Here is a 27939-nt window from a genome sequence, read left to right on the forward strand (position 1 = left end):
TTTGGCTTTGTACCGACGGAGTAATAGATATAAGTTCATCTTCAACCCAAAACTTTATCCAATTTACAAAAAGTACCCCTTTTTAAGGGGCATTTTCAGTGATTACCGTAACATGAAGTACCTATCTGAAACTTCATCAGAACCCTCAACGGTAAACTCTTGGTATGATGTGGGGTATATATCTATGCGTTTGCCAAGAACTCTCAACGCTCTTCTTCTCTCTCTTCTGTCGCTCTCCGTTTTAAACCTCATCAATCATTTGAAAGAGAGCGATCCACCGATCCTCATCAATATTTCTCAAATCTTTGGATTCCTTGAAGTTTTACTGAACGTATGTTTCAAAGAAAGATACGCCTGCTTCTGGTTCCCCGGTTTGAACGAAGGCTCTTGATTTGAGGTGATATTCGTCGTTCCTATTAGTTTATGCAATTATCACGCCAATTAGTTGATCAATTTCCAATTTAATGTGCTTTCTGAAGTGGGTCTGTATCGTTGTTCGGTACTGTTGGTTCAATTTCGATTTAATCGTTGTTTATTTGGTGAATTCTTTGTTTTGTCGTCGTGTATGCAGTTGCGAATATGTGGTTGGTGTTTGATGGTTGAATTAGGGTTTCAATTTTTGTGTGCGTGTTTTTTCGTGTGAAAAAGCAGGGCCCTTTACCTTTTAGTAGAAAGTTCTTCAATTTTGGTTCATAAAAGATTAGATTAGGTCAGTTGTTAGCGTTGGATGAATCTTTGCTCTGGAGAATCGGGGCTTTTCATCTCAGGAAAAACTTAAATTTTTTTTTGTTGCAGATACCTTGTTTTTGTGTATTTGCCATGAATTTTAGGGTTCGATCTTACTTTTCTTTCGTTAATGTTTACTTGGATCGGCACTTTAGTTACTGCTGCGCGTTTTGGTTTTAAGCCTTCTTTGTGTTGGTATGCATGTTTAATTTTGCAAAACTTTCATATGCACAATTTTCTGTACAGTAGGAAGGCAATAGGAGTCGCCATAGAACAATCAAAATCCTTCTTTATCATGTTGACATGAGTTTATATCTAAGCATAGGTCTTAATGAAGATCATCACTTGGTTCTTATACACTTATTAGAAAGATGATCAGTCCAGTTTCCCATCATTCTCATAAATTTGCAGCATTAGATCCCCTCATCAGCTTAGGAACATATTTCTTTGTTCATGAAAATACACAAAATGATTTAGTTCGCCCCTCTAATTGCTAAGTTTCTTAACAGGTTACTCATCAACAATCTACTCTTGTCATTTGGGTGCTACACAACTGACTTGTAGCTTCTCGTCACCAATTTAAGCCTTTTTTGATTCATGGTACGCAACACACAAACACACACACACACACACACTTTTTTGATTCAACAATCCATTTGTCCCTCTTTGTAATCTTAAATTTGTAATTATTGTAGGCTACCAACGAGAATCTTCCTCCAAATGTAATCAAACAACTTGCTAGAGAATTGAAGAATCTAGATGAAATCCCACCAGAAGGAATCAAAGTAGGAGTGAACGATGATGATTTTTCAACAATCTATGCTGATATTGAAGGCCCAGGTAGATAGATGTTACCTTTATATACATATGTATATTATGTATGTATGTATATCTATACACAAGAGACATATTCCTTTGTTCTAACTGAATACCGGATATACAGCTGGCACTCCATACGAAAATGGTGTTTTCCGAATGAAATTGATTCTCAATCGTGACTTCCCCCACTCACCTCCTAAAGGTTTGTTTGTCTTTAGATTTGTTCATGTGGTTAGTTAGTTGTATGGGAATGTTTAAAACCTTGTTTGTGTTCCCATTTGTTAGGTTATTTTTTGACCAAGATCTTCCATCCCAATATTGCAACTAATGGTGAGATATGTGTCAACACACTGAAAAGAGATTGGAACCCTAGTCTAGGATTACGCCATGTTCTAATTGTAAGTTTCTAGATTCGTGTTTTCTTTTTTACTTCCTAATTTGGACCTTTGATTAAAAATCTAAATCCATTCATGTGTTGCAGGTAGTCAGATGCTTGCTGATTGAGCCATTTCCAGAATCTGCATTAAATGAACAGGCTGGCAAAATGCTGCTTGAGAACTATGAAGAATATGCTAGGCATGCAAGGTTCGATTTTGGCTTGTATTATCTTATTGATGATGAGTTAAATAGTTAAAATTCAAGAGATCTTGATTCAATACTAAAAATACATGACAGGTTATATACTGGAATTCATGCTCTGAAGCCAAAACCAAAGTTTAAGACGGGGGCAATATCGGAATCAACCGCTGCTCTAAATGTTGACCAGACAAACACCTCAGTTTGTAGCGTTGACCCGAAAACCGCTGTCTCTGGAGCTGTAGTGCCGCCTCCTACGCCCTTGGCTCCTTCATTGAACACCATGAAAGGGGCAAGTGGTCAGGAACCGCCAACCACCGCCCTGAACTCAATAGTTGAGATGGGAGTAAGTAGCGGATCTGGAGGTGGTGCACCGCCACCAACGGCGGCGGCAGCACATAATAAGAAGGAAGGTGGGTTGGCGAAAGCTCAAGGGGGGGACAAGAAGAAGATTGATGCTAGAAAGAAAAGTCTGAAAAGATTGTAATGTTTTTGTTTGTCTCTTGGTTTTTTATGTATGATTGAATTTGGTGAATGCAATGTGATTTTCTGGTTTCTAGGGACTTACTTGATTTTGATGGATGGGGATATCATATCAGCTGTAGATATGTTGTTTCCATATATCATATGGTGTCGATATATAAAAATCCAGTTCCTTTTTATCGGTTTTGGTCATTACATAAATATTCAGTTCCATATGGGGATATTAGGGAAACCCTCTCAATCCCCATTAAAACCTTTCCTCAAACCAAATAAAAATACTTTGTATTCTAATTATAAGTCTTGTAAAAAACCTGGTGTAACAATATAACTCCTTTTTCTTGCTATGTTTGGGTTGGGCCTTTTGTAGGTTTTGGATAGAGCCCTTTTGCTGATTTTGGTCATTATATAAATTCGATCCTTTATCTGTTTGTCGGTATCATTTTTCTAACTTTGGTTTTAAAATCAAATTTCTAATAAGGTTTCAGTTACAAAAAATAAATATTCAGTACAAACCCCAAGCCTATGGACTTTGTTTTCTGGTCGACAAATGATGTATTTTTGTCAGCAGACTGACATACAATTTTAGTGAACCAATGACCGTTTTGGTTTACATTTGTACCCTCTATGTCTGCAAGATAGAGCCTTATGTGGAAGATTTGATATGTTTGGGTCGAGCCTTATATTGCTTTTCAGGCCTTTTGACCATCATATAAATTAGTCTTTTTTTTTTTTTTTTTTTTTTTTTTTTTTTTTTTTAAATTACGTTTTACAATAAATCAACTCTTTTCTATGAGAGATTTAGTACGTTTAGGTGGTGCCTTTTTGTTAGTTTTGGCCACTATATAAATTAGATCATTTTTATACTTGCATTTTATGACATTGTCCAAAGGGCGACGATTTGGAAGATTTTGAAACATAGAAGGGTACCAGGGTGTTGTGTTAGATTCATACACGACATGTATTGTCGATCAATGACATGTGTTTGATTTTGAAAGATAGAAGTGATATCGTCTTTCCATGTAGGAATTAAGCTCCATCAATGTTCGACGCCTAGCTCTTATATCTTTGCAGGTATTTTGCAAGGTACAAAGAGAGGCACCAGGGTGTATGCTTTTTACATACGATATTGCAATGGTTGCGGAGACTAGGAGTGAGCTGAATGGTAGGTTGAATACATGAGTTTTACATATAAATTATACAAATGTTTGTACAAGGTTTCTAGAGTAAAGTTAGTCATTTTATGTTTTCACAAGATGCGACATGACTTTATTTTATATAAATTGGCACTCAAAATCTATATATAAAAAACATTTTGGTCATGAGAACCGTATAATTTGATATAAGTCTGAATTATTTATATGTATTTTTCCAAATTTTATACTTTTGGATTTGAACAAACAGTATTTATAAATGAGTCCAGGTACATTTTTATAACTCAATTATTTTATACTTTTGATAGAATAATATGTATTTATAAAAATTGGTCAACCGGATAAATATTATAAAACACTTTTGGTTATAAAAATATTTTGTGTCAAAACCTGTAGAACTCACCAACAATTTTTGTTGACCTACCTTAATGCATGTATTCTCAGGTTTATTAGCAGGTTAGAAGATTTTTCATAGAAGACTTTCCATTGTTTTTTACTACACATTTGTAAACATCGGTTGCTAGGTGTGTGTCGCGATTTAGTGATAGTTATTTTCAATGTAATTTCTATTACGGTAATAATAGAAGATTATATTTGTACTATTCAATGTATGTTCAATAATTGTGATCACTGATTTACATCGCGCACTTCGGCGTTTCTGCCGGCGTCCGGGGTGTGACAGGTCAAAATTGGTTAAACTCAACAAACCAACCAAGTCAACCCAGCCTCGTATGCGGGGCGTACACAGATGTATGTAGGGTGTACTTGCTAGTTGACCAGGATACGAGACTTGACCGCGTATGCACGGCGTACCACCTAGTACACCCAGCGTACGCAGTTGGATGCTTCCCAACTCATTAAATGCTCAATACACAAACCCTTACGTCCAAATTACAGATCTAAGTCCCAAATGTTGTCCTTGACCATAAAATTTCCAACTTTATGGGCTTGCAAGGACATTAAGTGCTTAACACTAAAAACCCCAACACCTTAAGCCATTAAGACAATCATACTCATGCACGGGGAAGAGCCAAGAGTCAAGATCCTATTTTTATTACTCTAGACCTAGTAAAACGTCCAAAAGGACAGCCCATATGTTCTATAGCATGCCATGCACAAAAAGGTCATATTTTGGGGACAAAACATTAATATCATCATACCAACAAGATCTATCAAGTTAATCACGAAGGTATGAACTTTATACCTTCTGGAGATTGAGGATGATGAAAAACTTTCGGATCCAAGCTTGTCTCTAGCTTCCAAGCTTCACCACCACCTTCTTCTTCCTTTGAAATGCACAAAACCACACTCTCAAGCTTTAAGATGCAACAATGGGGCCATGGTTTACAAGAGGGAACGTTTCTAGTGATGGAGGCTGGATATGGGATGGGAAAATGGGACTTAAGGTTCAATATATAGGGTCCAAACCCTAAGGATTAGGGTTTATGTCTAGACGGAGTACGCCCAACGTACTACCAAAATGTCATCGTTGCACCTTAAGCCCATTATGCCCAGCGTACCATCCAGGTAAGCCCCGCGTAACGGCCAAAATGCCAAAATTTACAATTTCAAGGGTTAGAATGGAAACTTACCAGGACCCGAGTGTTACAAATATGTTCGTAGGAGACAACCTACTACTACGCTTAGGAGGGTTGGAGACAATTATGTAAGTGGTGAGAGGAGGAGAGGCTGGCCACGAAAAAAACAGATAGACAACATGATGTTAGACCTGAAGGAGTTGGGTATTTACAATGACATGACCTCATTTATTATTTATTTATATTTTTACTTGGTGTCTTTTTTTTTGGAAACAGATTTGGTTGCCAACCATCTTACCTCTCCTTCCCCTATTATCATCTTTTGTTGTTACACTACCATTTTCAATTTAGAGCATGAAAGTTTTTCGCCGATTGATTGTTGTGGAAACATATAACGCATTACTGTAAAAGATTCCATAATCATCATTGAACCTTTAAGTCGGTTTTGGTCATTATATGAATTAGTTCATTGTCATTTATTACTTTTTACATGATCATTTTCAATTTGAGTCATGAAAGATTTTTATTGATTGTCGCCGAAACTTGAACTTTTTACTATAAACTTTTTGGTACATTTGGGTTGATCTTTCTGCTCACTAAGCTTCGAACAAGTTCAAGTTTCGCTCAAGTTCAAGTTGCGAAACTGGTCTCTTAAAACCTGTGGATGTTTGTGTAAGATTAAATTTTAACAATTTTTTTTTTTAAAATGAGACATTATTCATTTGTCTTTGAAACCAAAAGGTCTTTGTATCGGTATCAAAGTGTTGAAAAAATGTTCATCTCCTAAGTGGCTGAGGGTTTAAGTTCTGTGCTAGTCAAAATGAGTAGTTTAGAAGTAAGATTTAGTGGGTGAGTGAGTTAGCAAATGGTCTTTGAAAATTGATAAAACGTTTAGAAAAATATAAATTACCCTAAATGTCCGTTTGATAAGCTGATGTTCGGTCCATGTTTTAAAAATGAGTATGTGAATATTAAATAATCAAAATCAACCAACCTACTCTAATGATACAGATCGCAAAAAGAATGTTTGAATTTACTTTTGTTGTATGAATTTATAATCAATTTAATGGTTCTTTTTATGTTTTCCAAATTCTGATTATTTAAGGATGTAGAAGACTAATCCGGTATCCAAACAAATACATAATATCTACTATAATAAATGAAGGTTTTTTTTTTCCACATGTCATCTTCTCTTTTATTTGGACACATGACATTTTCTAGAATTTTTAAAATTTCTATTTTCCACTTGTCATTTTATTGTATTTTTCATTTTATTAAATTAAAATTCCACATTTAACGTGTAAGGTAATATATATGTAAAGTATTTATTAGAAAGGGTTTATGTATGTAATGTATTTAATACATTAAAGTCTTATTAATTTGTATAATTCAAAATTTTTCTCATTTTTCTTATAAATTCAAAATTTTCAAATTGTTAAAATTTCATAATTTTTTTTTAATTAAACCTATGTAATACATGGGTCTCACACCTAGTATTTTATTAAATTAAAGCCTATACTGGGTCGTAGTTTACGCCAGTTACTACCACCGACCACTAATACACAGAGACCTCAACTGCCACTTCTCTTCTTCACCATTCGCCTATCATCGTGATCGAAATCCATTCCACCATTTCCAATCACGTCCATTCACCCTCCACAAATCTAACTCTTCCTTTTCGTTTGTGTTATTTGGATTTCGTCATTATGTTTATCGTCCTCCTAAAATTTCCTCAAACTTTAATCTTTCCTTTGCAAGTCGTCTGGGGCACTCCACCACCACCAATGCCTCTACTGAAGATATCCACTGCCAAAACCCTCAAGAATCATCTCAGTGTAATGCGCTAAACTTGCAATATATGTATCTCTTTTATCCTAATAACCTAAGTTTGGTTTATTTTTCTATATTTGCATGCTTTCCAAATGTTTGACCAAAGTTTTGTTCGAATTTTAGCTTATACAGTTCGTTATCTAGAGTTATGATTAAATCATCATGTGTCTTGATCCTAATATGAACGATCTTGAAGCTGATACAAACGATGAAGTAAACCAATCGACTTCTGGGAGGAAAAAGACGAAGCTGAGCCTGAGGTATTGTACATTCTCTCACTTTTACTCTACTCTACTTAAAAAACATACCTTATATTTGTTTACAGTTTTACATATCGGAGATGGTGGAGATGGAGGTTGTGTTGTCCTACAAAATTGTCCTTGGGGGGAGAAAGTTCAATCCATTGCTCAAAAGGTTGTGCTTCAATTTGGTGTCTCGTAGTGTGAGTTGGCTTTTAAGTTAGTTTGTTTATTTTCTTTTTTGGAAGAATTTCATATACGCCTTTTTAAACCTCAAAATATCATATTTATCCAGCTTAATTTCTTAAAATCATATATCATATTTGCCCAAATCCTTTTTTATAATTTTTTAAATATTTTATAATCATTTTTAATAATTAAAAATATTACGTCTATGATAACGGAATGTGAACTTCTTAATTGTTGGAATGTTGCCCTCTTGACAAACAAAAAGATTCATCTTCAATCCTCTTTATGAAATGTATATTTTGATTGTTTGGTTTTTGTTGTTGTTGATTATTATCATGTTGTAGATGGATGATATTTTAGATATTATCATTGACATTTTGATGTTTAAAAAGTGCATATATGATATTTTGATATTTAAGAAGGACATATATGATATTATGATGTTTAAAAATGATATATATATATATATATATATATATATATATATATGATATTTTGAAATTTTATGAATGGTAAATATAATACTTAGAAATTTTATGAAGGGTGATTATGATATTTAAAAATTAAGTTGGATAAATATGATATTTTGATGTTTAAGAAGGACATATATGAAATTGTCTATTTTTTTTTGACAAAAAAAATACATTCATCATAGTGGAAACCGGCTGGTTATAATGACTTTTTTAATAGGTAAATATAAGTTTATGCCTTTATACTATTAAAAAAAACATAAAAGGTCTTTTAAAATAAATCATAATAGTTTGTCGTGTTAAAATGACATTAACCTTTTCTATTATGTAGACTTATATTACGTGTTATTTGATGTAAAAATTAGTTCGTTGAAACTTTACTATGAAACTAATTTGTAAACTACTTTTTGATCCGAAAAACATAACAAATTAAAAAATATGACAAGTTAAAACCATTTGTGCCAAACATACAAGTTGTGCCAAACATAGCTGTCTATATAATGACCAAAACTAATATTACCATATACAAATAAGGAGAGGTTTTGTGAATTTGCATGAAAGTCTCGCAAAATTGGTTAAAATGACAAATGTGTCATTTTGTTTGACCTCATTATAATCAATTTTGTTATAGCGTTAATGAAACGAATTATTTAAGTTTCAATGTCAAAAGAAGAGTAAAAAGTATAGGGTTTTTTTTTTTTTTTTTTTTTTTTTTTTTTTTTTTTTTTTTAATTTCAAAAGTGAGGTAACCATAGAATTTATCAAATCTTAATATACAAACTTCATGTAAAAAACATGTATGTAAATCATAGCCCCATAGATAGATAGATGAAAAAAAAAAGAGAAATAGAAATAGAAGATCCATCGATGATGTTGTTTATTTGTTAGCACCAACGGCATCCTTGGCTCCCTCCGCGACTCCTTGTGCTTTGGCCTTCATCTGTTGACCACCCTGTACATAACAATAACATGCTAATTAAAAAACCATATATGCACGCATTTTGGACTTATTTTGCAATTTTTACGTGTCTATTAAATTTTAATTAATTCTTTTCAACCATCTAATCTATATACAGCTCTACACCCACAACCACAAACACAAACCTCTTGCATGCTGTCCTTTGCAGATTGGGCTTTATCTTGAGCCTTTTCGACCAAATTGCTAGCCTTCTCCTGAAAACATGAAGTACTACTGAATCATCCATCATATGATTTTATGGAATAACAAACTAATTAATTATAAAATTTGATGTAAATCAGAAAATGGTTCTTTCGTCAAGGCAAAAACAAAATTCAATACTTTTTGTGATTGATGCTTATTGATCGATTCGTTGCATGCATAATATATATCAACATCAACAAGATGACTTGCATCATGCATATATAGCTAGTATAACAATTGTTATCGATCAGGTAATTAAAGTTTACCTGTGTCTGGCCTGCAATTTGGCCAGCATTGTACTCTGCTTTCTGAGATTTATCCATGTTTAATTAGTTTTCTTTAGGATTGCAAAAATAATCAGGAAATTTCAGGCTTTTGATGAATCTGTTGCTCTTGTATATGTTGTTGTTGTAGGAGACAAGTTATATATAATTTCAAATATTTTAGTCGCATGTCATAATTTGGTGGCGTATATGGCTCTCGACCACCTAAGTTTCTCCTTCTTAGACAATCTCTCGTTCAAAATGGATCTCTAGTTGACAGATCTCCAGCTATGCCTTATCTTGGATAAACCCATCAATATATACATTTGCCTAAATCAGTTCCTAGCTAGACATTTTAGAGCATCTTTTTCTCATATTTTATTTTCTTCAACGCAAATAATGAAAAATCATTTTTATTAGCACATGGACAATGGATAATTTAATACTAATAGAGAATTCAAAGGTAGAGCTTAACGATGTGACAAGTTCAATTTGGAAGAAACGAAATGACACATTGATATAACTTTTACATTATTCAAGATTGATTTAATAGGAAAAAAAGTTTTTAAATTCTTAAATAAATTTATAAATTAATTTTGATAATGTTTCATTAAAACTTTATAAAATTTAATGTATTGTTGAAAAAATTAATAGAGTTATTTTAAATCAAAATTAATCATTCATTTGATATTCCATTCAACTCTATAAAATTATAAAATTTAATGCATTTTGAAAGCCATATCTTCAAATAAACACCATGCTTCTATTGATTTATATACATCCTTGAAAAAAGCATGTTAACAAGGTCTAGAAGCAAAAGGATCATCAAGCTCATGTTTTCTGCACTTCAACTTAAACCATGGGCCTCTCTCTTTTTCTGCCAACCATTGGGACTTGGCCAACACAAGCTTTCACTCTCCTCTTCAACTCTTTCCTGCATAAACACCATCAGTACAGTAATCAAAACGACACATCAAGAAACAAGTATTTATATGCACAGGTCTAGGCAGAGTACGAGTTTCTTACATCATGAGGTGTCTATCGAGGTATGAAGATGAAAGTAGCCCTTTGTTCTCTTCAGCTCGTCGCAAAAGGTAAGGCATGATCTTATCAACAGGCCCAAATGGCAAGTACTTGCTCACCTTAAACCCTGAATTTCTCAATCCAAAACTCATTGCATCCGCCATCCCGTAAAGTGAAGCAAACTCCAGCTTATCGCTTTCTCTACCAATCCCCAAACCACCTGCCTTTCGTGCGGCCAGTTTCCCTGTTAGGATCATTCATAACACAAACTCAGTTTGAAGCTATATCGATCGTGTTAAAGATCGTGGATTTTGTCTCAAGAGATACCTCGTTCGGTTTTCATAATCAGTATTACCCTGAGTAGTATACTCCTGATTCACAATACATTTATCAAATTTGGTTTACTACATCTATATCCTGATTCAAACTTCAAGAACATAAAAAGTAGAACCTTTTTTTAAAAGAATTTAAACAAATATGGAAAATGGAAAGCAACCCAGATGATGAACGACGTAAAGTTTCGAACTTTTACCTGATTCAAGATTATGAGTGGCAAGAATGAGCCCACCAGGGCCATTAGAAAGCTCGTCTACCATGAACGAAGCACAATCATTGAAACAACGGTGTGTCTCGTTGATGCTATTGTGAATAGGAGACTCAACACCAAGAGAATTAGCCAATTTCCTTTCGCTAGACATATAAGCTCCTCTTACTAGCTTAAACCCTATCGGCAGTTCCAATTTATCGGCGGCTTTTTTTGTCTGGAACAACCTCTGCCCGGCGTCCTTCAAATATGCTTGAATGGTCCCGGAAATCAAGGGCTTTTGACCTTTGTTGTACATGATTGCCGCTGAATATGTGAAGTAATCGATCCCTGGTTGGATAGAAGTATCCTCTGCATCAATGACTACAGGCACGTTGCTTTCAATGGCTTTATTACATATGGTGGTTAGTCTTTGTTGAGCTAGTTCAAGATCAAGCTCTTCTGCCATGGTCAAAGGGGAGGGTTTTGTTAGTGTGTGGTAAAAAGGACTGCATTCGACAAATATGGGAAGGGTTTTTAGCTTCCATGGGAGCACAAACGAAGATGAATTCTTGTGTTTGTATTCCCATCTAAGTAGATCACTCACTCTCTTTAGCAAAGAGATTGGGCAGATAGCTGTGATCTTCACGACTACAAAACTAACCTGTTGTTCATAGGATCAGTAGATATATAGTCTCAGAAAATAAACAAGATAGATTCATTGATGTGAATGTGATGGATGCAAATTACAGAAGACTTACAGAAGATGGAGGAAGAGATTGGGTTGATTCAACAGTTTTGATGAACTGTTGAGCGTTTTTATCACACGATTCATTATCAACTGCATGCTCCAGACCATAATCCAACATCCCTCTTAACCCGGACTCCCATAATTTCTTCACAGTTCGACCAGCCTCACCGGCGTCGGAACCGGCAACAAAGTGCTCATAAACCGTATGCTTGATTCCACCTAACACAGCCTCTCTTAACAAACCCATCTGCATTAACCTAGAACCCATCACCCACATCCCCAAATCCACTACCGGCTCCACCGAAGCCATGCTAAGGTTCGCCGCTGATCGTATAAGTTTACCAGTCTTAACGGATGAGAAAAGGCGTTTGGTGTCTTCAAAATTATAAACACAGTCGTCATTGGAGTTGTCGATGGTGCTTTGTTCCGGCTGTGCTGGAGGTGCGAAGATGGTGGTGGTTGCCGTGTTAATCGTTGTTCTCTGAGCAAAACGGAAACGGGGGGTGGTGAAAGAGGGAGAAGACGAGTTAAGACAGCGAAGGAAAGATGGGATCAATTTGGAAGAGATGCCATTTGTGGTCATAGCCATCAACGGGATGATGGCAACGGCAACGGTGGTGGTGGAGGCTATTTATAAACCGTAGAAAGTTGCAAGATTCAGACGAATTTGTTGTATGCAAAGAAGCAACTCCTGCGAAATTGCGATGAGCGTGTTGAAGCTAGTGAGGTGTATTTATATTCAGGAGTTTGGTGGTTCAGGATGGAGATTATCCCATTATACACTAAGGTACGATGATAATCTTAACATCGTTGTTATTCTAGAGTTTTATCGTTAAATGGTGAATTATCATGTCATCGAAATTAAATGAGACGAAAGGTCCAACTAGAGGGACCATATTAAATAAATTACTGCGATGAATTTTATGTTTTGGGGATTATATATCACTATGGTCAAAGAGTAGGGACCAAATAGTAACTGTTAATAAATAATTACCATTTGTTTATTAGTTTATTAAGTTGGTAATTTGAAGATTTGATAAGGCATATAAAGGATGAAAACTGAAAAGTACCCATTACGGTTTTTGAATGCACATTCCTCAAAAAAAAAATTAAAGTTAAGTTCATCTACTATAACTGTACTTTGTAATAGATTACATCTGCTATAACTTTACACTCTACTAGATTACATATCCAACACATATTAACGTATATACAAGAATAATTCATTGGATTTATTTAATGAATAAAAATTATAAATAACAAGAATAAATGAATCCGCTTGGCCGAGTCTCATAACATGTACGACTTTAGGTGTGATGTTGACATATTAAAACTTTTGAACCGTTGCTTTGAATAAAATGAAAAGTAACAAAATCAAAAGAAAATCTTAAAATATTAAATTGAACAAATAAACATTTTATAAGAGAAAAAGATATTATGTTTAATTTCATTTGGTATTACTATTTTTTAAGATTTAAAGTATGATTACCTAAATAACCATCATTCTTGTAGATGATATATATATAAAAATGGTCCGTCACCATCTCTGAAATCATAAAAACGACATCGTTTTGATAATTTTCTTAGATAAATTAGCCCATTTTAAAAATATCATCCGTGAAGACCTCCACATATTAGGTGTATAAAAACCCTCATTTTTGTCTTTTTCCTTCATTTTACAAAAAAAAAAAAAAAAAAAAAAAAAAAAGCTAGAAATTCTCTCAAAACTACTCTTAATCATATAGCTCCAATGTTACTTTTATATACCGTGCATGTTTTAAATATCACATTTTAAAGTATTGGATGTTTATTGCTTCATTTTAATTTTGAACATATCCATGCACGCGTTCTATAATTATTGTTGACTTTGTGAATCTTTAGTAAGAAAAGTAACAAAATATTTATTTTACAACGAAAATTTGAGTGAAAAATGTATATTCGCGGATGAATCATAATCAGTCTTAGAACATATGATAACGTTAAATATTTTAAGTTTTAACATATAAATAATTCTATAATGAAACTGTTTGGAAAATATTAAGTTTTTTTTAAATACCTTACATTAAAATTGTTTGTATACGAAAAAAATGTAACAACTTATTTTAGGAGAGACAATCGGAGAAAAATGCCAAAATGGGACCTCAGCCATGCCGGAATGACGTGCATATGAGTAGGAGAATCATGACGTACAACGTACAATTGGACCCACAAACTTAGTGAGAATGTTTGAGAACTAGCTTGCTTCAATTTTTAGTTTTTTTAGTAGATCACACAAATCGTACTAAAATGCACGTTCAGTCTTTATTTTTAAAATTTAATTTGGATCATCCTTTGTTTGGTCAAAAGTTAAACATGTCATTGTTAATTTAAATTTGCACGTTTGATCCCTTGTGAAACATAAAATGACTATTCTACCCTTTTTATTTATTTATTTTGTTTTTTTACAATTTTATAATATACAAAATAAAATAAAAAACCCCAACCCCAACCCCCTCCCCCTCCTTCTCAACCCTTTCTCCCCTAAATTTACTGACTGAAAATCATCACGAGGGACCGTCACCACCGTCGTTCAAAATATATACCAAAACAACCATTCTCCATCTATAAACCACAAATAACGAGAGATCTTCATCCTCACCCAAAATTCAATACCAGTACAACCAGCCTTATATCCACCCACCAACAGCCAATGTCAACACCTACACATATTCAGCCATTGTCACCTCCTTCTCTTTCTGTAATCACATCCAACCACAAGCTTAACCATCACAGCCCTACCAAGCCAGCACCTTTATGCAAATCGTGTTAACACACAAACAAAAACAAAAGGAAAAGAGAAATCCCATGTTCATCAATTTCTTACCCCTACCCTCCAATCGTTGTCTGCTTCATTGGGAAAAACAACACACACATTAGCGAGGGATGCTATATTCTTGATATGTACATGGGTGATTTCTCGATTAAGGAAAGAAAAGAAGAAAAAAGTGCGATTTTAATTTTTCTTGTTGGCGATTGTCGATTGAATCAAGATCATGAAGAAGAAGACGTATCTGGTGATTGATTGGAGGGAGAAGAAGAAGGCGGTGTCTGTGTCAAGACTTACTTTGGGGATAAACACGCAAAATTAGAACAGCAAGTTGCAGGTATGCTGGTGGTGGTTCTGACTTGTAGTGAAAACCCTAGGCGGTGTCAAATGAGGAAGAATGAGGTGGTGGTAGCCCCAAAAGCTCCACACACACTCTAAATACTACACGCAGATGATCGGTGGAGACTAAATAGATGAGAAATAGGTTGTTGGATTCGATGGTGAGGAAGAGGACATAGTGAAAATGGGGAAGACGGATTTGGGGAAAAGGAAGGGGAGGGGTGGGCGTGTTGAGTATGAATATTTATTTTATTTTATTTTATTTTAATCTGAAGTTTATAAACAAATAGAAGAAAATTAAAAAAGAAATTATCAAGGGTAAAATAATCTTTTTATGCCCGGAGGGATGACATGTGCAACTTTTAATCAAACAAGGGACGGTACGAGTTAATTTTTGAAAATAGGGACTCAACGTGCATTTTAGCACTTGCATGAGGGACAATTCGTGTAATTTACCCTTTTCTTAAACTAAAATTTAAAAAAAAATCATTTGTAATACAAAAAATTCATAACTCAAAATTTATTTTCAAGTAGTATACTATTTTGTTCTTAAGAAAATCATGTATCTTTGTTCAAATATGTTATTATGTAAGTTTTAATACGACTTTTAACACAAAAAAAAAAAAAAAAAAAAAAAAACCTTCAACTTATACTTTTTCTTTTTCAGACATACTCTATATGTTAAACCAAGTTCAACCCTATGACTAAGATTGTTATTTTTGTATAAAACTTTGCATTTTTTTCACTCAAACTGCAAGAAAATATATTACAATATTATAAATTCTAATATGATGAATGATAATCATTGCGAATTAAAAATCAATAAAAATTTATAATATTAATACAAAAAAAAATAAATAAATAATTCTATGAAATAGTGCACCAAATATGGAGGCTATTATTTTTTTCATTAATATAAGAATAGTGTTCGGTTTCGAGATCGGTTGTAATGAATGGCGTTGTTTCTATATAAAAATAAAGGTTGGGCGGAGAAGCTCAGCTCCAATATTTGTGACGACTCCGATTGATTTATTGAAAAAAATAATTGATTTGGGTTAAATTCTTTTATTGATAAAATGTGTATAATCCAAAAGTTTAGTTAATAAATATCGACCAAACAACTTAATTAAAAATTATTCAAAGTATATTTTAATCTATGTAACACCCTACACCACTGTATCAAAAAGATAAATTGTTATGATTATAACTAAACGTGTTGTTAATCATATCTAAGGCTAAGGATGTAAATAAATTAAACGTTCAACGAAATGTTCATGAACCGTTCGGCGGAAAGTTCGTTTATTTAATAAATGAACGAACATGAACACAAATTCTCGTTCGTTTAGTGAAACAAACAAACATGAACAATGATCTCATTCATTTAATTATGTTCATGACGTTTGTTTATATTGTTCCTTTACGTTCATTTATGTATGTTCATATAAGTTTCTTTTTATGTTCATATATGTTTAATTATGTTTGATTACATTATTATATTATATGTTCATTTATGTTTTATATATATATATATATATATATATATATATATATATATATATATATATATATATATATATATATATATATATATGGAAGGGTTAATGCGAAAATGCAAATAATTTGCGAAAACGCGAAAACAAGAAAAACCTATGATATTGCGTCACCTCAACATTATATTTTGGAAAATAATTCATCCAAACTTTGAAATACATGATGATAATCGATGATAGATAAGAAATTGTTTCATATTAGCAAAATATGATTTTTTAACATTTTTATTATAAAAACATGAATTTAAAAATGATTAAGAACGTGAAAAAATTAATTATTAAATCCGTCTTTAAATCTGTATTATCATAACACCATCTAATGTAAACTTACTATCTTTAAATTATTGCTAATAAATTTATTTTCTTATAGTAAATGTGTTTGATTTTTATAAGATAAAATATGTTCTTGTGTTTTCGTAAGATATTTATTTTTTCGCATGCACCTACTTATATATATATATATATATATATATATATATATATATATATATATATGTGTGTGTGTGTGTGTGTGTGTTTATCTTTGTTTATTTATGTTCATTTAACATGTTCACAAATATAAACGAACAAACATTAACATTGTAATTTATTAAATGAACGACCATGAACAAAAAAATTTGTTCGTTTATCCGTCCGTATTTGTTTATTTTTTCGGTTAACTTAAACGAATGAACATGAGCAAGCCCCTAAGCCCAATTTTTTTATTATATATTTATTTAAAAATAGAAATTTATAATAACGATAAGGACATTTTTTTTCTTGCTCGTTCTGGGCCTTTAAGGATATTTAATTCCTCAGGACCGGTCATGTTCGTTCCGTTTGTTTACGATCCTAATCATATCTGATCAATGAATCATAGAGTTATGTACAAGAAATAATAATGAACATTCATTCCTTTGTTTTTATTAAAACATTTAATTTTAAAAAATCTCCCTAATTATAACAGTATTGTCTTACAAATACAAAATAAGGTTCACTATTGTCATTAGGGTAAATGTTGTGATAAAAAAAAAATAGGAGACTAATAAACTCCAAAACCGCAAGGGATAAACCGTTTTGGGAGAAGCGTCACGGAATGCATGATACAACTTGATGTAGACAAGGCTCCCTTTTGAGATGATATGTCATTTTCAACATATGTGTACTGGATGAATGTAAATCTTGGCCACTCGTTCATAAGCTTATTATGACTACGCCACTAATATGATATAAAACTTAAGCAGAATCACATTTATTTTAAATAAACAAAAATTGTGAAAAGACTCAACAATTACATTCCCTTTTTCGTCATAATCTATGATCCAAACCCCTAAATGAATCGTGAAAAAAAGACGATTTTGTACAGTTTTAGTGGTCTTGGATGGTTACGTTTTCAAATGATTGTAGGTTAGCCACATTCTATATGATCATGATCATCCTGGTAATATATATGATCATGATCATCCTGCTAATATAGGTCTTTCTTTTTAAACATTATTTTTATTTTATACATAAAAATCATTACCATTCTTGAAAAAGTAACTAATAAAACTATATTTTATATTAATCAATCATCAATATTAAAGTAACATCTGAAATCCGAATTATCTAAGAAACCCATTAGGTTTTGAAACCTTTCTCCAAAAAACCATTGTGATCCGAATTACATGTACGTAAAAGTAATACTGGAATCTCATAACAAAAGATTAAATTGCTTCAACAAACATAAATTCATTCCTACTTTATTTTCATCAATCGACTTGGAAAAGCATCTTCTAAAAGTTGAGTCGCACATTATGAAATATGTTTTTCTCCATCAAATTGGACATGCAACTAATATTAGCTACGAGGTGTAAGACCCGTATATTACATGGGTTTATTAAAAATAAAATTTTAATATAAATATATAAATATGAAATATTTTATAATGTAATACTTTACATAACATAATCTAATAAATCTGCAAACGAAACTAAATTGTTTGAATTATTTATGATAATTTATTACTAAATTAATAAGATGATTTTATTGTGTTATAGAACCCATTACAATTTTATGGAATTTTGTTTTTAAGAAAATAGAAATCCCTAAAAAATTACAAGTGGAAAATAAAATTTTTAAAATTCTTACAAAATAGCAAGTGTCAAAATGAATGAGAAGATAACATATGGCAAAAAAAACTTTCATTTATTAAAAGAGGATACGGCTAAAAAGTGATTAATTACATTTTTATAGAAACATTTAAAACTTGACTGGTGGCTATATACTATCAATGATGGTATTTAACTTTATAATTTCGCTTGATATTATGACCACATGATATCATATAGATATACATAAACATAAATTGCACAAATAAATGAAAGAAATGAAGTGATTCCATCTATTACCTTGTAATTGATCAATTCCCCCATTCGATAAAATTAAGCCATTCCATTCTAATTCAATCTTCAACCAACATTTATAACTAGAATAAAATTTCAACGATGGTAACATCAAATCTTTTTATCAAACATAAAACTTTCTAATGAGCAAAAAAACCAACATATGCAATTACAAAATTTAGACTACACCCCAAAACATCTAAGAGTGTATATAATGTAGGTCATAAAAGCTATACTTTCCTCTAGTCTTCAAACCTGATCTTCTTGGGTGCTGACACTTCACTTCCCACCTGTTCATCAAATTCACAAACACATCAATTTAAAACACAATCCATAATCCATATCAATAAATAAACATAATCACACAACCAAAACCACAAAACAGCATCAAATTCTTACAAATTCAGGGCACACATAATCAATCCCAGCAGCCTCGATCTTCCTCCGCCTTTTCTGCTCCCTTTTCAAGATTCCATCTACCAACTTCTTGTGCTCCTCAAATGTCCTTTCCTAAATAACCAATCATCATAACATCACACTTAACAACCAACTAACACAAAATAACATGTTTCTTAATAAAATGACAATTATTATATTATATTTTATACCTTGTTCTGGCGTTTGCGTTCTATTTGGATCCAGTCAGAGGGTTTGTAATAACGGTTAACACCTTTCCACCTACAAATCATAAACACAAGTTCCTAAGTATAACAAGTCAACAGCTTTGACCAGAATGTTATATTGAAATGCTTGCTTACAGTTTGGGATGAACACGTTCTGGAGGGATGAGCTGCACTTGCAACAAATGCTCATACAAGAGGTAATTGTGCATTGTTTCAGCAACAATCTTTGCAACCTGTACATATTTTTCACAGATAGTAAGTTCAAGTCTCCTCATTAGAATTTACAAATGAATTGGACTATGTTTAACCTCTGGAGATGCAAACTGAAGGAACCCAAAATGCTTAGATTTTCCTGTCTGGAAAGAGGGACAAAAAAGGTAGGGTAAGATGCAAGATATGCCAATGTACTTTACTTCAGTTGTTTAGTATAGCATTCTACTTTTTTTCTTTCTATTACACTTTGAAAATCTATATCTATCCAATTACAGCAATGTCAGTCAGATACAAGGAACTTTCACCGTTATCATTAGGTAGATTTTTCAACATACAATGTGTTAATAAGAAAAAATTTTAAAAGTATATTGGTGTAGAGGCAAAAAAGAAAAGTGGGATGATATAATACACAAATAAATGAAAGTATGTTGTTAAAAAGCTAAAGATCTAACCTTCTTGTTCCTTGCTATCCTAATTTTCCTGATTTCACCAAACTGTTTGAAGAAAGCTGCATAAACAGTGGAATAATTGAATCAACTTCAAGTTGTAATAGATTGCCATAGAGCTCCTTTGAGGCATAAGATGTATAAGTTGTGTGTGTGTGTATGAACACAAGTTAAAATGGCCATTAAATAAAATAAGAAAAGCTACCTTCCATTTCATTCTCGTAAAACCCGTGAGGGATTCTTCCAATATACAATACCGTAGCTTTATTATCTGAGTTTTCAGTGATTGGCAGTTTTCGTGCTGGACCACCCTCTAATGGCTATTTCATACACAAACAAATACAAATCAATCAACAACTACCTTCAGATGAACTAAAAAAGGGTTAATTATCAACAATGGGGTGTGTTTTGATTTAGGGTGGTCAAACTCCATAGAAGAGCTGACAACTCACAGCTTTATTTAACTTTGGAACAAATACTGCAAATCTGAATGAAGGTAGCAATGGTTCTTATACGTTATTATAAGTATTAGCCTTGATAATACAACTCACCAGGAAATCTGCAGCTTCGTCCTTACGGACTGACGCCGTCAACTCGGTAGAACCCTTTTTGACTTTCTTCATCATGGACTTTTTCGCCTTCATCCCCATCTTCGAATTCAACTGAAGTTCGGTGACTGTAAATCGATTTGACAAACATTAAACTTTGAGATAAAAGGAAAAGTAACAAATAAACAAGCGGATATGATATCTAACAGTGTCAGAAAGAAAACAATGTAAACGTTGTGTAGATACTTGCGTTAATGGAAAAGAAGGAAGACGGTGGCTGTCCGACGAAGGTTAGAGGCGGCGAGAGGCAGAGAGAAAGTGCTAATGTCGAGACCTGCAATCCCCGTAACCTAAAATTTATTTGGTTTGGATAAATAATAAATAGTATTCCATAAACCCTGGACTATGAATGATTTTCAAAGAAAACCCTGTATTTTCATTTGCGAGTAACCGACTTGCCGAAAGATTTTTTTTTTTTTTTTTTTTTTTTTCCCTTTTTGGTTTTTACACATATTTCATAGAATCAATTGCGATCATTCTATTTTGACATTTGATTAAGGCAGGAGTATAAAAAGATGTACTTGTAAAATATACATATTTGTAAATTTATTTTGTATTTACATTTGACCGACTAAGTTTATGAGTTTCGAAAATATCGTTACATATATTAGTAATGTTAAGACGGAGTAGCTTTGATGAAATTTCAATGGGGGAGACAAATAATGAAGGGGGCTATGTAAGTTTAGGGGAAGAGACTCTTATCGAGTATTTGGGCTCCATAATTTATTAGGGAGAACGTGTGGAGATAACAAATCGCATAAAAGTAAGTTGATTAAAATGGAGGGCAGCATTAGGAGTTTTGTGTGACAAGGTCTCGTGTAGGGGTGACAATTTATGACACGACATGACAAAAATACATGTCACGAAACAAAATTCGGACGAAACTGAAATTTGAATTCGTGTTTGTGTCAACTGTAAAAAACACGATGTCGTGTCTTGTCATGTTCGTGTTCAAAATTCGATACGAAATTGACACGATTTAGCAGTTTTTTATTGTGTTTGCATGTTTGTCGTGTTATATTTGATAAAGTGTTCGTTAAATAAACTAGTTTAGTATATGTTATATTTTTCGTGTCGTGTCGTGTTTGTCGTTTTTTAATTCGTTCGTTTTCGTGTTAGTTAAAAAAACACGACATCGTGTTGTGTCGTATTTGTGTTACATAAAACTTTGTCGTGTCATGATAGAAACACGAAACGATAGCACGATTTGTCACCCCTAGTCTCGTGGAAACTATATGGGGTTTATAGAGTAGTTGTTAGGTTTGTCATGATGTTTGTATTTGAATGTGGGTCGACCAAGAAGGACCACGAAACAAAGATGGAAGTACCAGAGATGAGGATGTTGAGGTGAACATGAGATAGAACTTTATTGGATAGGATACCAAATGAGGCTTTAAGAAAGTCTTTAGGGTGGCACAAATCACCGACAAATTAAAGGAGGGATGGTTGAGGTGGTATGGGCATATCCTTACGAGACTACCATCAGCGACAATAAGAATGGTAAAGTCAATAATGATTGATGGTAAGAGGATGAGGGGAGGTCCTCAAAGGAAGTGAAAGGATAGTGTCAGGCTTGACATGATGGGTTTTATCTTTCCAATAACTTAACCTTAGATAGGAGGGTGTGGAGGCTAAACATCATGATAGATAAGTAACCTCGCTCGTGTATGTTTTGTTTCATAATTGATATTTTAACATATACTTTGTGCTCATATCTTTGTGTTCTGGTTTATCTATTTTGTTGTTTACTACTCACATTTTACTTACTTTGTATTGTCCGACTCTTTTGTAGGTTCTCAGAATTAGAGGCCCCTAATTTGACTTTTTATTTTTATCTTCATGTCTAACTATTCATTTTGATTTACTCGCTTTGCCTTTTTACAAGTTGTAGGTTACTCATGGCGGAGCTCATCTATGTGACACGGTTGTTTTACCCTTATGAAGGTACAATTGTCGATATTTGCCTTTCTCTTGATCATCAAGAAGTGATCTCAAACCTACAAATACAGGTTTCTTAAACAAATTGCGGTAGTGGAGCACTAAACCCATTCTTAGCCTCGCTGAATCCAAATCCCATAACCATATCAAATTTAGCACCCGAGACATCTTTATCAACCTTTGAATGGTCATCTTTGTACCCTTTTGATTTGAATCATTTGTATGGCATCTGCAACAATTAATTGAAGGGACCCAAAATGTTGTGTTGCAGCAGTCAAAACCAGCCTCGTCGGCCTCAACTCCAGTAACAATAAACCCCAATTCAGTGTTCAAGAAACTGTTAGATCTTTTCAGATGATAAGCCATTTCTTGAAAGTTGAAGCATCGTTTTTATAGAAAATTTAATTTTTATCAGTTATATCCAGGCTCCTCTAACTTTGACTTTCATGCATAATATGAGTTTTCTTTTTGCTTAATTTGATAGATTGTGGATATGATCAATATTTGTATTTTTTTGAAGTAGAAGAAACTCAATCAATCATATATACGGATTCAAATTCAATTTGGTATCAAACAATGTGTCAACCGAACAATCAAGCAGCAAACCAATTTGAATAGAGCATTATCAATAGTGAACACTGACAATTCCCAAGGCTAACAAATTCTTAACCGAACAATTAGCAAACGAATCGTCACTTTATCTGACTTGGGTTGGATTTAACACTATCAACAATCAACAATCAACAATCAAACAATCTATCTCCCTATATACTCCCATAAAACACAAAATCTAATAAAACCATAATCAAATAACCCATCTTATCTTGAAAAAATTCTATGATTAAATTATTCCAAAACCCATGGATCCACCCCCGGACCCTGCCATGGAATAATTATCATTACCATAATCGTCATCATTACCAATTTTGGTTGTGGCCCTCTCAACAGCTTCAAGAATATCATCCTTGGTCACAAAATCACCACCTAACAACATACCCAAAAATAATCAGAGATACATATCTAAATACTTCAACCAAAAAAAAAATTGTTATTAGAACAAACCTCTGCGAGCAGCAAGTAGTACAGATTCATGAGCTATGTTTTCAAGATCAGCCCCAACTAAGCCGGGTGTAAGCGAAGCAACAAGGTCACAAATGACCTTTTTGTCCTCATTCAAGGGCACCTCTCGCAAATATAAATTGAAAATCTTTCGCCTTCCCTCTTCATCCGGTACACCCACAACCACTTTCCTGGAAAACCGACCCGGTCTCATCAAAGCTGAGTCCAGTGACTCGGCCCGATTTGTAGCAGCTATCACCACCACACTTGCTTCCTTCTCAAACCCATCCATCTCAGTCAAAAGCTAACACATCAGAAACAAATCAACAATACTTAAGTCAACAAGTTCCATAATTAATTACGTATTTGACCTCGAAAAATTGAAATTTATTATTTATATACCTGGTTTAGAGTTTGGTCACGTTCACAATTCAGAGTTCTTCCACGTTGCCCTCCAACCGCATCGATCTCATCAATAAAAATAATAGAAGGTGAACTTTTGCTCGCCTCCTTAAAAAGATCCCGGACACGCGCCGCCCCTTTCCCGACAAAAACCTCCACCAATTCACTAGCGGCAATCGAGAAAAACGCCACGTCAGCTTCTCCGGCCACCGCACGGGCCAGCAATGTTTTTCCGGTTCCCGGAGGTCCGGCAAGCAGTACCCCTCGTGGTAATTTCGCCCCGAGTTTCATATATTTACTATCTCCTTTAATGCATGACACAATCTACAAAACCTCACACAATCAATCAATCAATCAAATTCAGATCCAATTCAATAAGCAGCAAGGGACAAAATAATAAATTTTACCTCGAGAAGTTCAGCTTTGGCAGAATCGACTCCTTCCACGTCATCGAAAGTTACTGACTGTTTCTTACTTGGTTTTCTTTTAGTCATTTTTCCAAGATTTTGTTGTGCATTGAGCTGATAACACGAAATCAACACCATGATCCAGTAAGGGGCTAACTGTAACATTAAAAACAAGAAATTCTTCATTGATCCGGATAACTGCTCAGGGTCTGAACCATATGTGACTTCTTTATCTTTTAGCAACTTAATAAGCCCATATTTTTCATCTCCAACGTTTCTTGTGCGAAACTGCCACTTGGGTACAAAAACTTTCAATAATCCTTTTGGCACTGAATCAATTTGTGGGGTTTCAGTTGATGATTTGGTGTTATAGAAGATTTCACGGGAATTTTCCACAAATTGAACATGAATCACATTTCCATCACGAATGTTGCCAACAAGATCTGAGTAGGGGACAACAATGCAACGGCGTGCTTGTTGATTTGGTAGGACAAAAGAGAAAATTGCTACAACTGCACAAAAAGAAGCTCCCACTATAACCGTGTATATCTTTCTACTTATTTTACTAGCAGCCCTCCTCTTAGTTTTATGAATCTTTCTTTTCTGCGTGTCTGTAATAGAAAACAAACAGACATAGCAAAACACAAGTCTAGAAAATTATGCACTGAAGACTGAGAAAGAAGTAGAAGTTGCATACCATCTTCAGTCTCTCTTGTTGCAACAGTAGTATCCTCTTTCGACCATTGACATAAGAACTTCACAGATGTTAAAGGTGATCAGTTTTGTTACAATACGTATATAAATCACACTTGCAAAATATAAAAATCTCCTGATTATACTACCATCTGGACAAGTTTTGGCCAAAAATTATGCAACTAATTCTACAGAAATAATCCAAAACGCAATTCCATGAAGAATAATTTAGTTAAAATTCAGTAATACAAATGCAATCCATGAACCTTTTCATCCGTTTGCGTGGCATCATCCCAAAAAGACGATAAACTGGAGCCCAAAAAGTCACCCCAGTTCATGTTGCCACTAAAACCCTTGTGTTCCTAACGAGGAAAAAAAAAGAACATCGTATATATGAGGCACATGATTACAAGATACAACATCTGAAAATTAAAGAAAAAATAAATACTATTTCGAGTAAACCTTAACGAGTGCAGAGATGGGCAGTGAAGCATGCATCGAAGAAAAACGATGAGAGGTTGGCGGAGTATAGAAGAAACACCTTTTAGATCGAGAAGGAGACTGTTCAGTGGGTTTTGGGGCAATGATCATCGACGAGGGTTTCAACAAAAGGTTTCTCATCGCCATGGAGGGTTTTGGTTCTCTGCGCAAAGGTTTTGCCGCCGCTATAAAATAACAGTAGCGTGCGCTACAAGGTATGGTTAAATATATGCGTTTTACACTAGGAAAGATCGAGAATTCGAGCACAGGAACCAACTTGAAACCTGAATCAAAGAGGCTTAAGGATTAACAACTCTCAAGACTGATCGATCGCATTTGATACTTGATACGAACGTCTGATTGTTTGTTAATCACTCTAAAAAAAATAATAACAAAAATCAGAACGATTGATTTTCACTTTTTTTGGTTTCCGGATTTCCTCTGCCAAAGGCCCGAGACCAGGAACAAAATATTAGCTAAAAGCCCACTTGAGTTTGATGAAAGTATTGAACTCAATGTTTTAAAAATCTAAGTTTTTTAGTTGAATCGGTAATGGTGACTGGTTTTCGGTTCAATCGGTTCGACCGTTGTTTTGACCGGTTTCTATAATTTTTATTTTTTTTCTATTTTTTATACATATATACATATATAAATCATGAATTTGATGTTTACGAGTTCAAATATTAAAAATACATATAAAATTAAGTTGTAGATCAATCCAAATACATTAAAATAACATATAATGTAACAACCCAAAATTCAAGACTAAAAATTTCTTTTAAATAAAACATTACTCAAGTAAAATCATTGATTCAAAACATAATCAAAGTAATAGTTTTCAAAACAAATGTTCATTATCAGAGTAAAACATTCCCAGGTTGACAATCCTATGGTGTGTGCCATGCGATCACCCCGAGCTCCATCATCAACTTTCGGAAGTACCTGAAACCAAAACTGAAAACCGTAAGCACGAAGCTTAGTGAGTTCCCCCATCATACCTCATACCATACAATCACATAACATACACATATTGTCAGGCATATCCGGGTGCCCGACCTACCCCTTCGGTCCTCTCGACCGGATACTGGCTAGCATATCTGGGTGCTGGCCTCCCCTTCGGTCCTCTCGACCGGATACTGAATGGTATATCTGTGAGCTTGCCTCCCCTACGGTCCTCTCGACCGGATACTGGCTAGCATATCTGGGTGTTGGCCTCCCCTTCGGTCCTCTCGACCGGATACTGTCTAGCATATCTGGGTGCTGGTCTCCCTTTCGGTCCTCTCGACCGGATACTGGGGACTATTTCACCCCCTATAACTACCACATAACACATATATCACATAATTTGTCTAACATGGTTGGGCGTGGCCACCCCTTCGGCCCCATCGACCGGTAGTCCGGGGGACTATCTCCCCCTACCGCCTCTAACTCATCTAACAAATCATGCTAGCATGTAAACATAATATCACATACTGTCAGACGTTTCTGGGGTGTCTGACTACCCTCCGGTCTTAACAACCGAACTCTACTGATGAGTCGGGGAGCCCCGTCCATGCTCCTACTGATAGTGAGATACGGGTCCAGTCCACACTCACTTTTTCCCTAACTTGGGCCTCACCCCTGATCTGCTGCTAATGAGATGTGGAACACCATCCACACTCTGCTATTGGTAACGTACGGGACCTCGCCCACACTCACCACCCTACCAGGCACATACAAGTATCACACAGACAACAAGTATAAACTATCACATAAACCATTCCTTGGGCACCCGCCCGCTATCATTGGACCTTGTCCTGAATATCAAACTAGCATACTGTGCCTAGGGCTAACCCCCGGGCCTTCTACTCATAACTACATGGGTCGGCATTGTGGCCGTAGACCCATTCACACAAAGGGAAACTCACCTGCACTGGCTGAACTTGCTGATGATCCCACTAGTTGCTGCCCGACCACTCACTGAACTCCTGCTCTACTTGCTTCCTGAGCTATCCATATCAATGCAGCACTTAGTCTAACTGACCCTCGACAGTCAACCAAGTCAACTCTGGTCCAAGTCAAAGTCCTGGTCAAAGTCAACCTTCCAGGTCAACCCTACTCGCCGAGTCCACTTACTAACTCGCCGAGTTCTCATGCTTAAAGTCCTTCCAATCGCGACTTGACTCGCCGAGTCAGCCCCTGACTCGCCGAGTCTACTGATTCCCGATTCCTGTCCTGTCCAACTCACTGAGTCCTTGCTTGACTCGCTGACTCGAGTCTTAACTCGAAG

The 27939-nt window shown here is 34.4% G+C and overlaps 5 protein-coding genes across 9 annotated transcripts; 1 reads left to right on the forward strand and 4 right to left on the reverse strand.

Annotated features, from left to right (window-relative positions):
• Positions 1-210: 210 nt before the first annotated feature.
• LOC145087596 (ubiquitin-conjugating enzyme E2 22-like) lies at positions 211-2783 on the forward strand. Its single transcript, XM_079025580.1, has 7 exons — positions 211-397; positions 1236-1326; positions 1422-1566; positions 1670-1747; positions 1831-1943; positions 2027-2130; positions 2221-2783. The coding sequence occupies exons 2-7, from the start codon at positions 1324-1326 to the stop codon at positions 2606-2608; spliced, it is 831 nt and encodes a 276-aa protein (XP_078881706.1). The 5' UTR covers positions 211-397; positions 1236-1323; the 3' UTR covers positions 2609-2783.
• A 5995-nt stretch (positions 2784-8778) lies between these two features.
• Positions 8779-10060, reverse strand: LOC145087598 (uncharacterized). The gene is made up of 3 exons (XM_079025585.1): positions 9450-10060; positions 9126-9194; positions 8779-8973 (listed from the first exon to the last, which is right to left on the reverse strand). Exons 1-3 carry the CDS (start codon positions 9504-9506, stop codon positions 8899-8901), a joined length of 201 nt encoding a protein of 66 aa, XP_078881711.1. The 5' UTR covers positions 9507-10060; the 3' UTR covers positions 8779-8898.
• A 129-nt stretch (positions 10061-10189) lies between these two features.
• Positions 10190-12504, reverse strand: LOC145087597 (proline dehydrogenase 2, mitochondrial-like). 3 transcript variants are annotated; one of them, XM_079025581.1, is made up of 4 exons: positions 11754-12496; positions 11002-11656; positions 10473-10713; positions 10190-10380 (listed from the first exon to the last, which is right to left on the reverse strand). In XM_079025581.1, the coding sequence occupies exons 1-4, from the start codon at positions 12330-12332 to the stop codon at positions 10299-10301; spliced, it is 1557 nt and encodes a 518-aa protein (XP_078881707.1). In that variant the 5' UTR covers positions 12333-12496; the 3' UTR covers positions 10190-10298. The 3 variants fall into 3 exon arrangements, with proteins under 3 accessions (XP_078881707.1, XP_078881708.1, XP_078881710.1); XM_079025584.1 differs by lacking the exon at positions 10190-10380 and adding an exon at positions 10797-10840 and having other exon boundaries at positions 10579-10713; positions 11754-12504; XM_079025582.1 differs by lacking the exon at positions 10190-10380 and having other exon boundaries at positions 10571-10840; positions 11754-12504.
• Positions 12505-18853: 6349 nt separating this feature from the next.
• Positions 18854-21008, reverse strand: LOC145087599 (RNA-binding (RRM/RBD/RNP motifs) family protein). 3 transcript variants are annotated; one of them, XM_079025586.1, is made up of 9 exons: positions 20882-21008; positions 20635-20759; positions 20289-20403; positions 20090-20145; positions 19733-19780; positions 19560-19657; positions 19410-19479; positions 19201-19311; positions 18854-19091 (listed from the first exon to the last, which is right to left on the reverse strand). In XM_079025586.1, the coding sequence occupies exons 2-9, from the start codon at positions 20731-20733 to the stop codon at positions 19044-19046; spliced, it is 645 nt and encodes a 214-aa protein (XP_078881712.1). In that variant the 5' UTR covers positions 20734-20759; positions 20882-21008; the 3' UTR covers positions 18854-19043. The 3 variants fall into 3 exon arrangements, with proteins under 3 accessions (XP_078881712.1, XP_078881713.1, XP_078881714.1); XM_079025587.1 differs by having other exon boundaries at positions 20878-20985; XM_079025588.1 differs by lacking the exon at positions 20882-21008 and adding an exon at positions 20839-20857.
• Positions 21009-23306: 2298 nt separating this feature from the next.
• On the reverse strand, positions 23307-26102 carry LOC145087600 (putative inactive ATP-dependent zinc metalloprotease FTSHI 3, chloroplastic). The gene is made up of 7 exons (XM_079025589.1): positions 25653-26102; positions 25457-25552; positions 25195-25252; positions 24498-25108; positions 24091-24414; positions 23692-23992; positions 23307-23613 (listed from the first exon to the last, which is right to left on the reverse strand). Exons 1-7 carry the CDS (start codon positions 25815-25817, stop codon positions 23471-23473), a joined length of 1698 nt encoding a protein of 565 aa, XP_078881715.1. The 5' UTR covers positions 25818-26102; the 3' UTR covers positions 23307-23470.
• Positions 26103-27939: the final 1837 nt, after the last annotated feature.

The sequence above is a fragment of the Lactuca serriola genome, chromosome 2 (assembly GCF_051521515.1).
Source record: "Lactuca serriola cultivar US96UC23 chromosome 2, Lser_US96UC23_V15, whole genome shotgun sequence".
Lineage (NCBI taxonomy): Eukaryota > Viridiplantae > Streptophyta > Magnoliopsida > Asterales > Asteraceae > Lactuca > Lactuca serriola.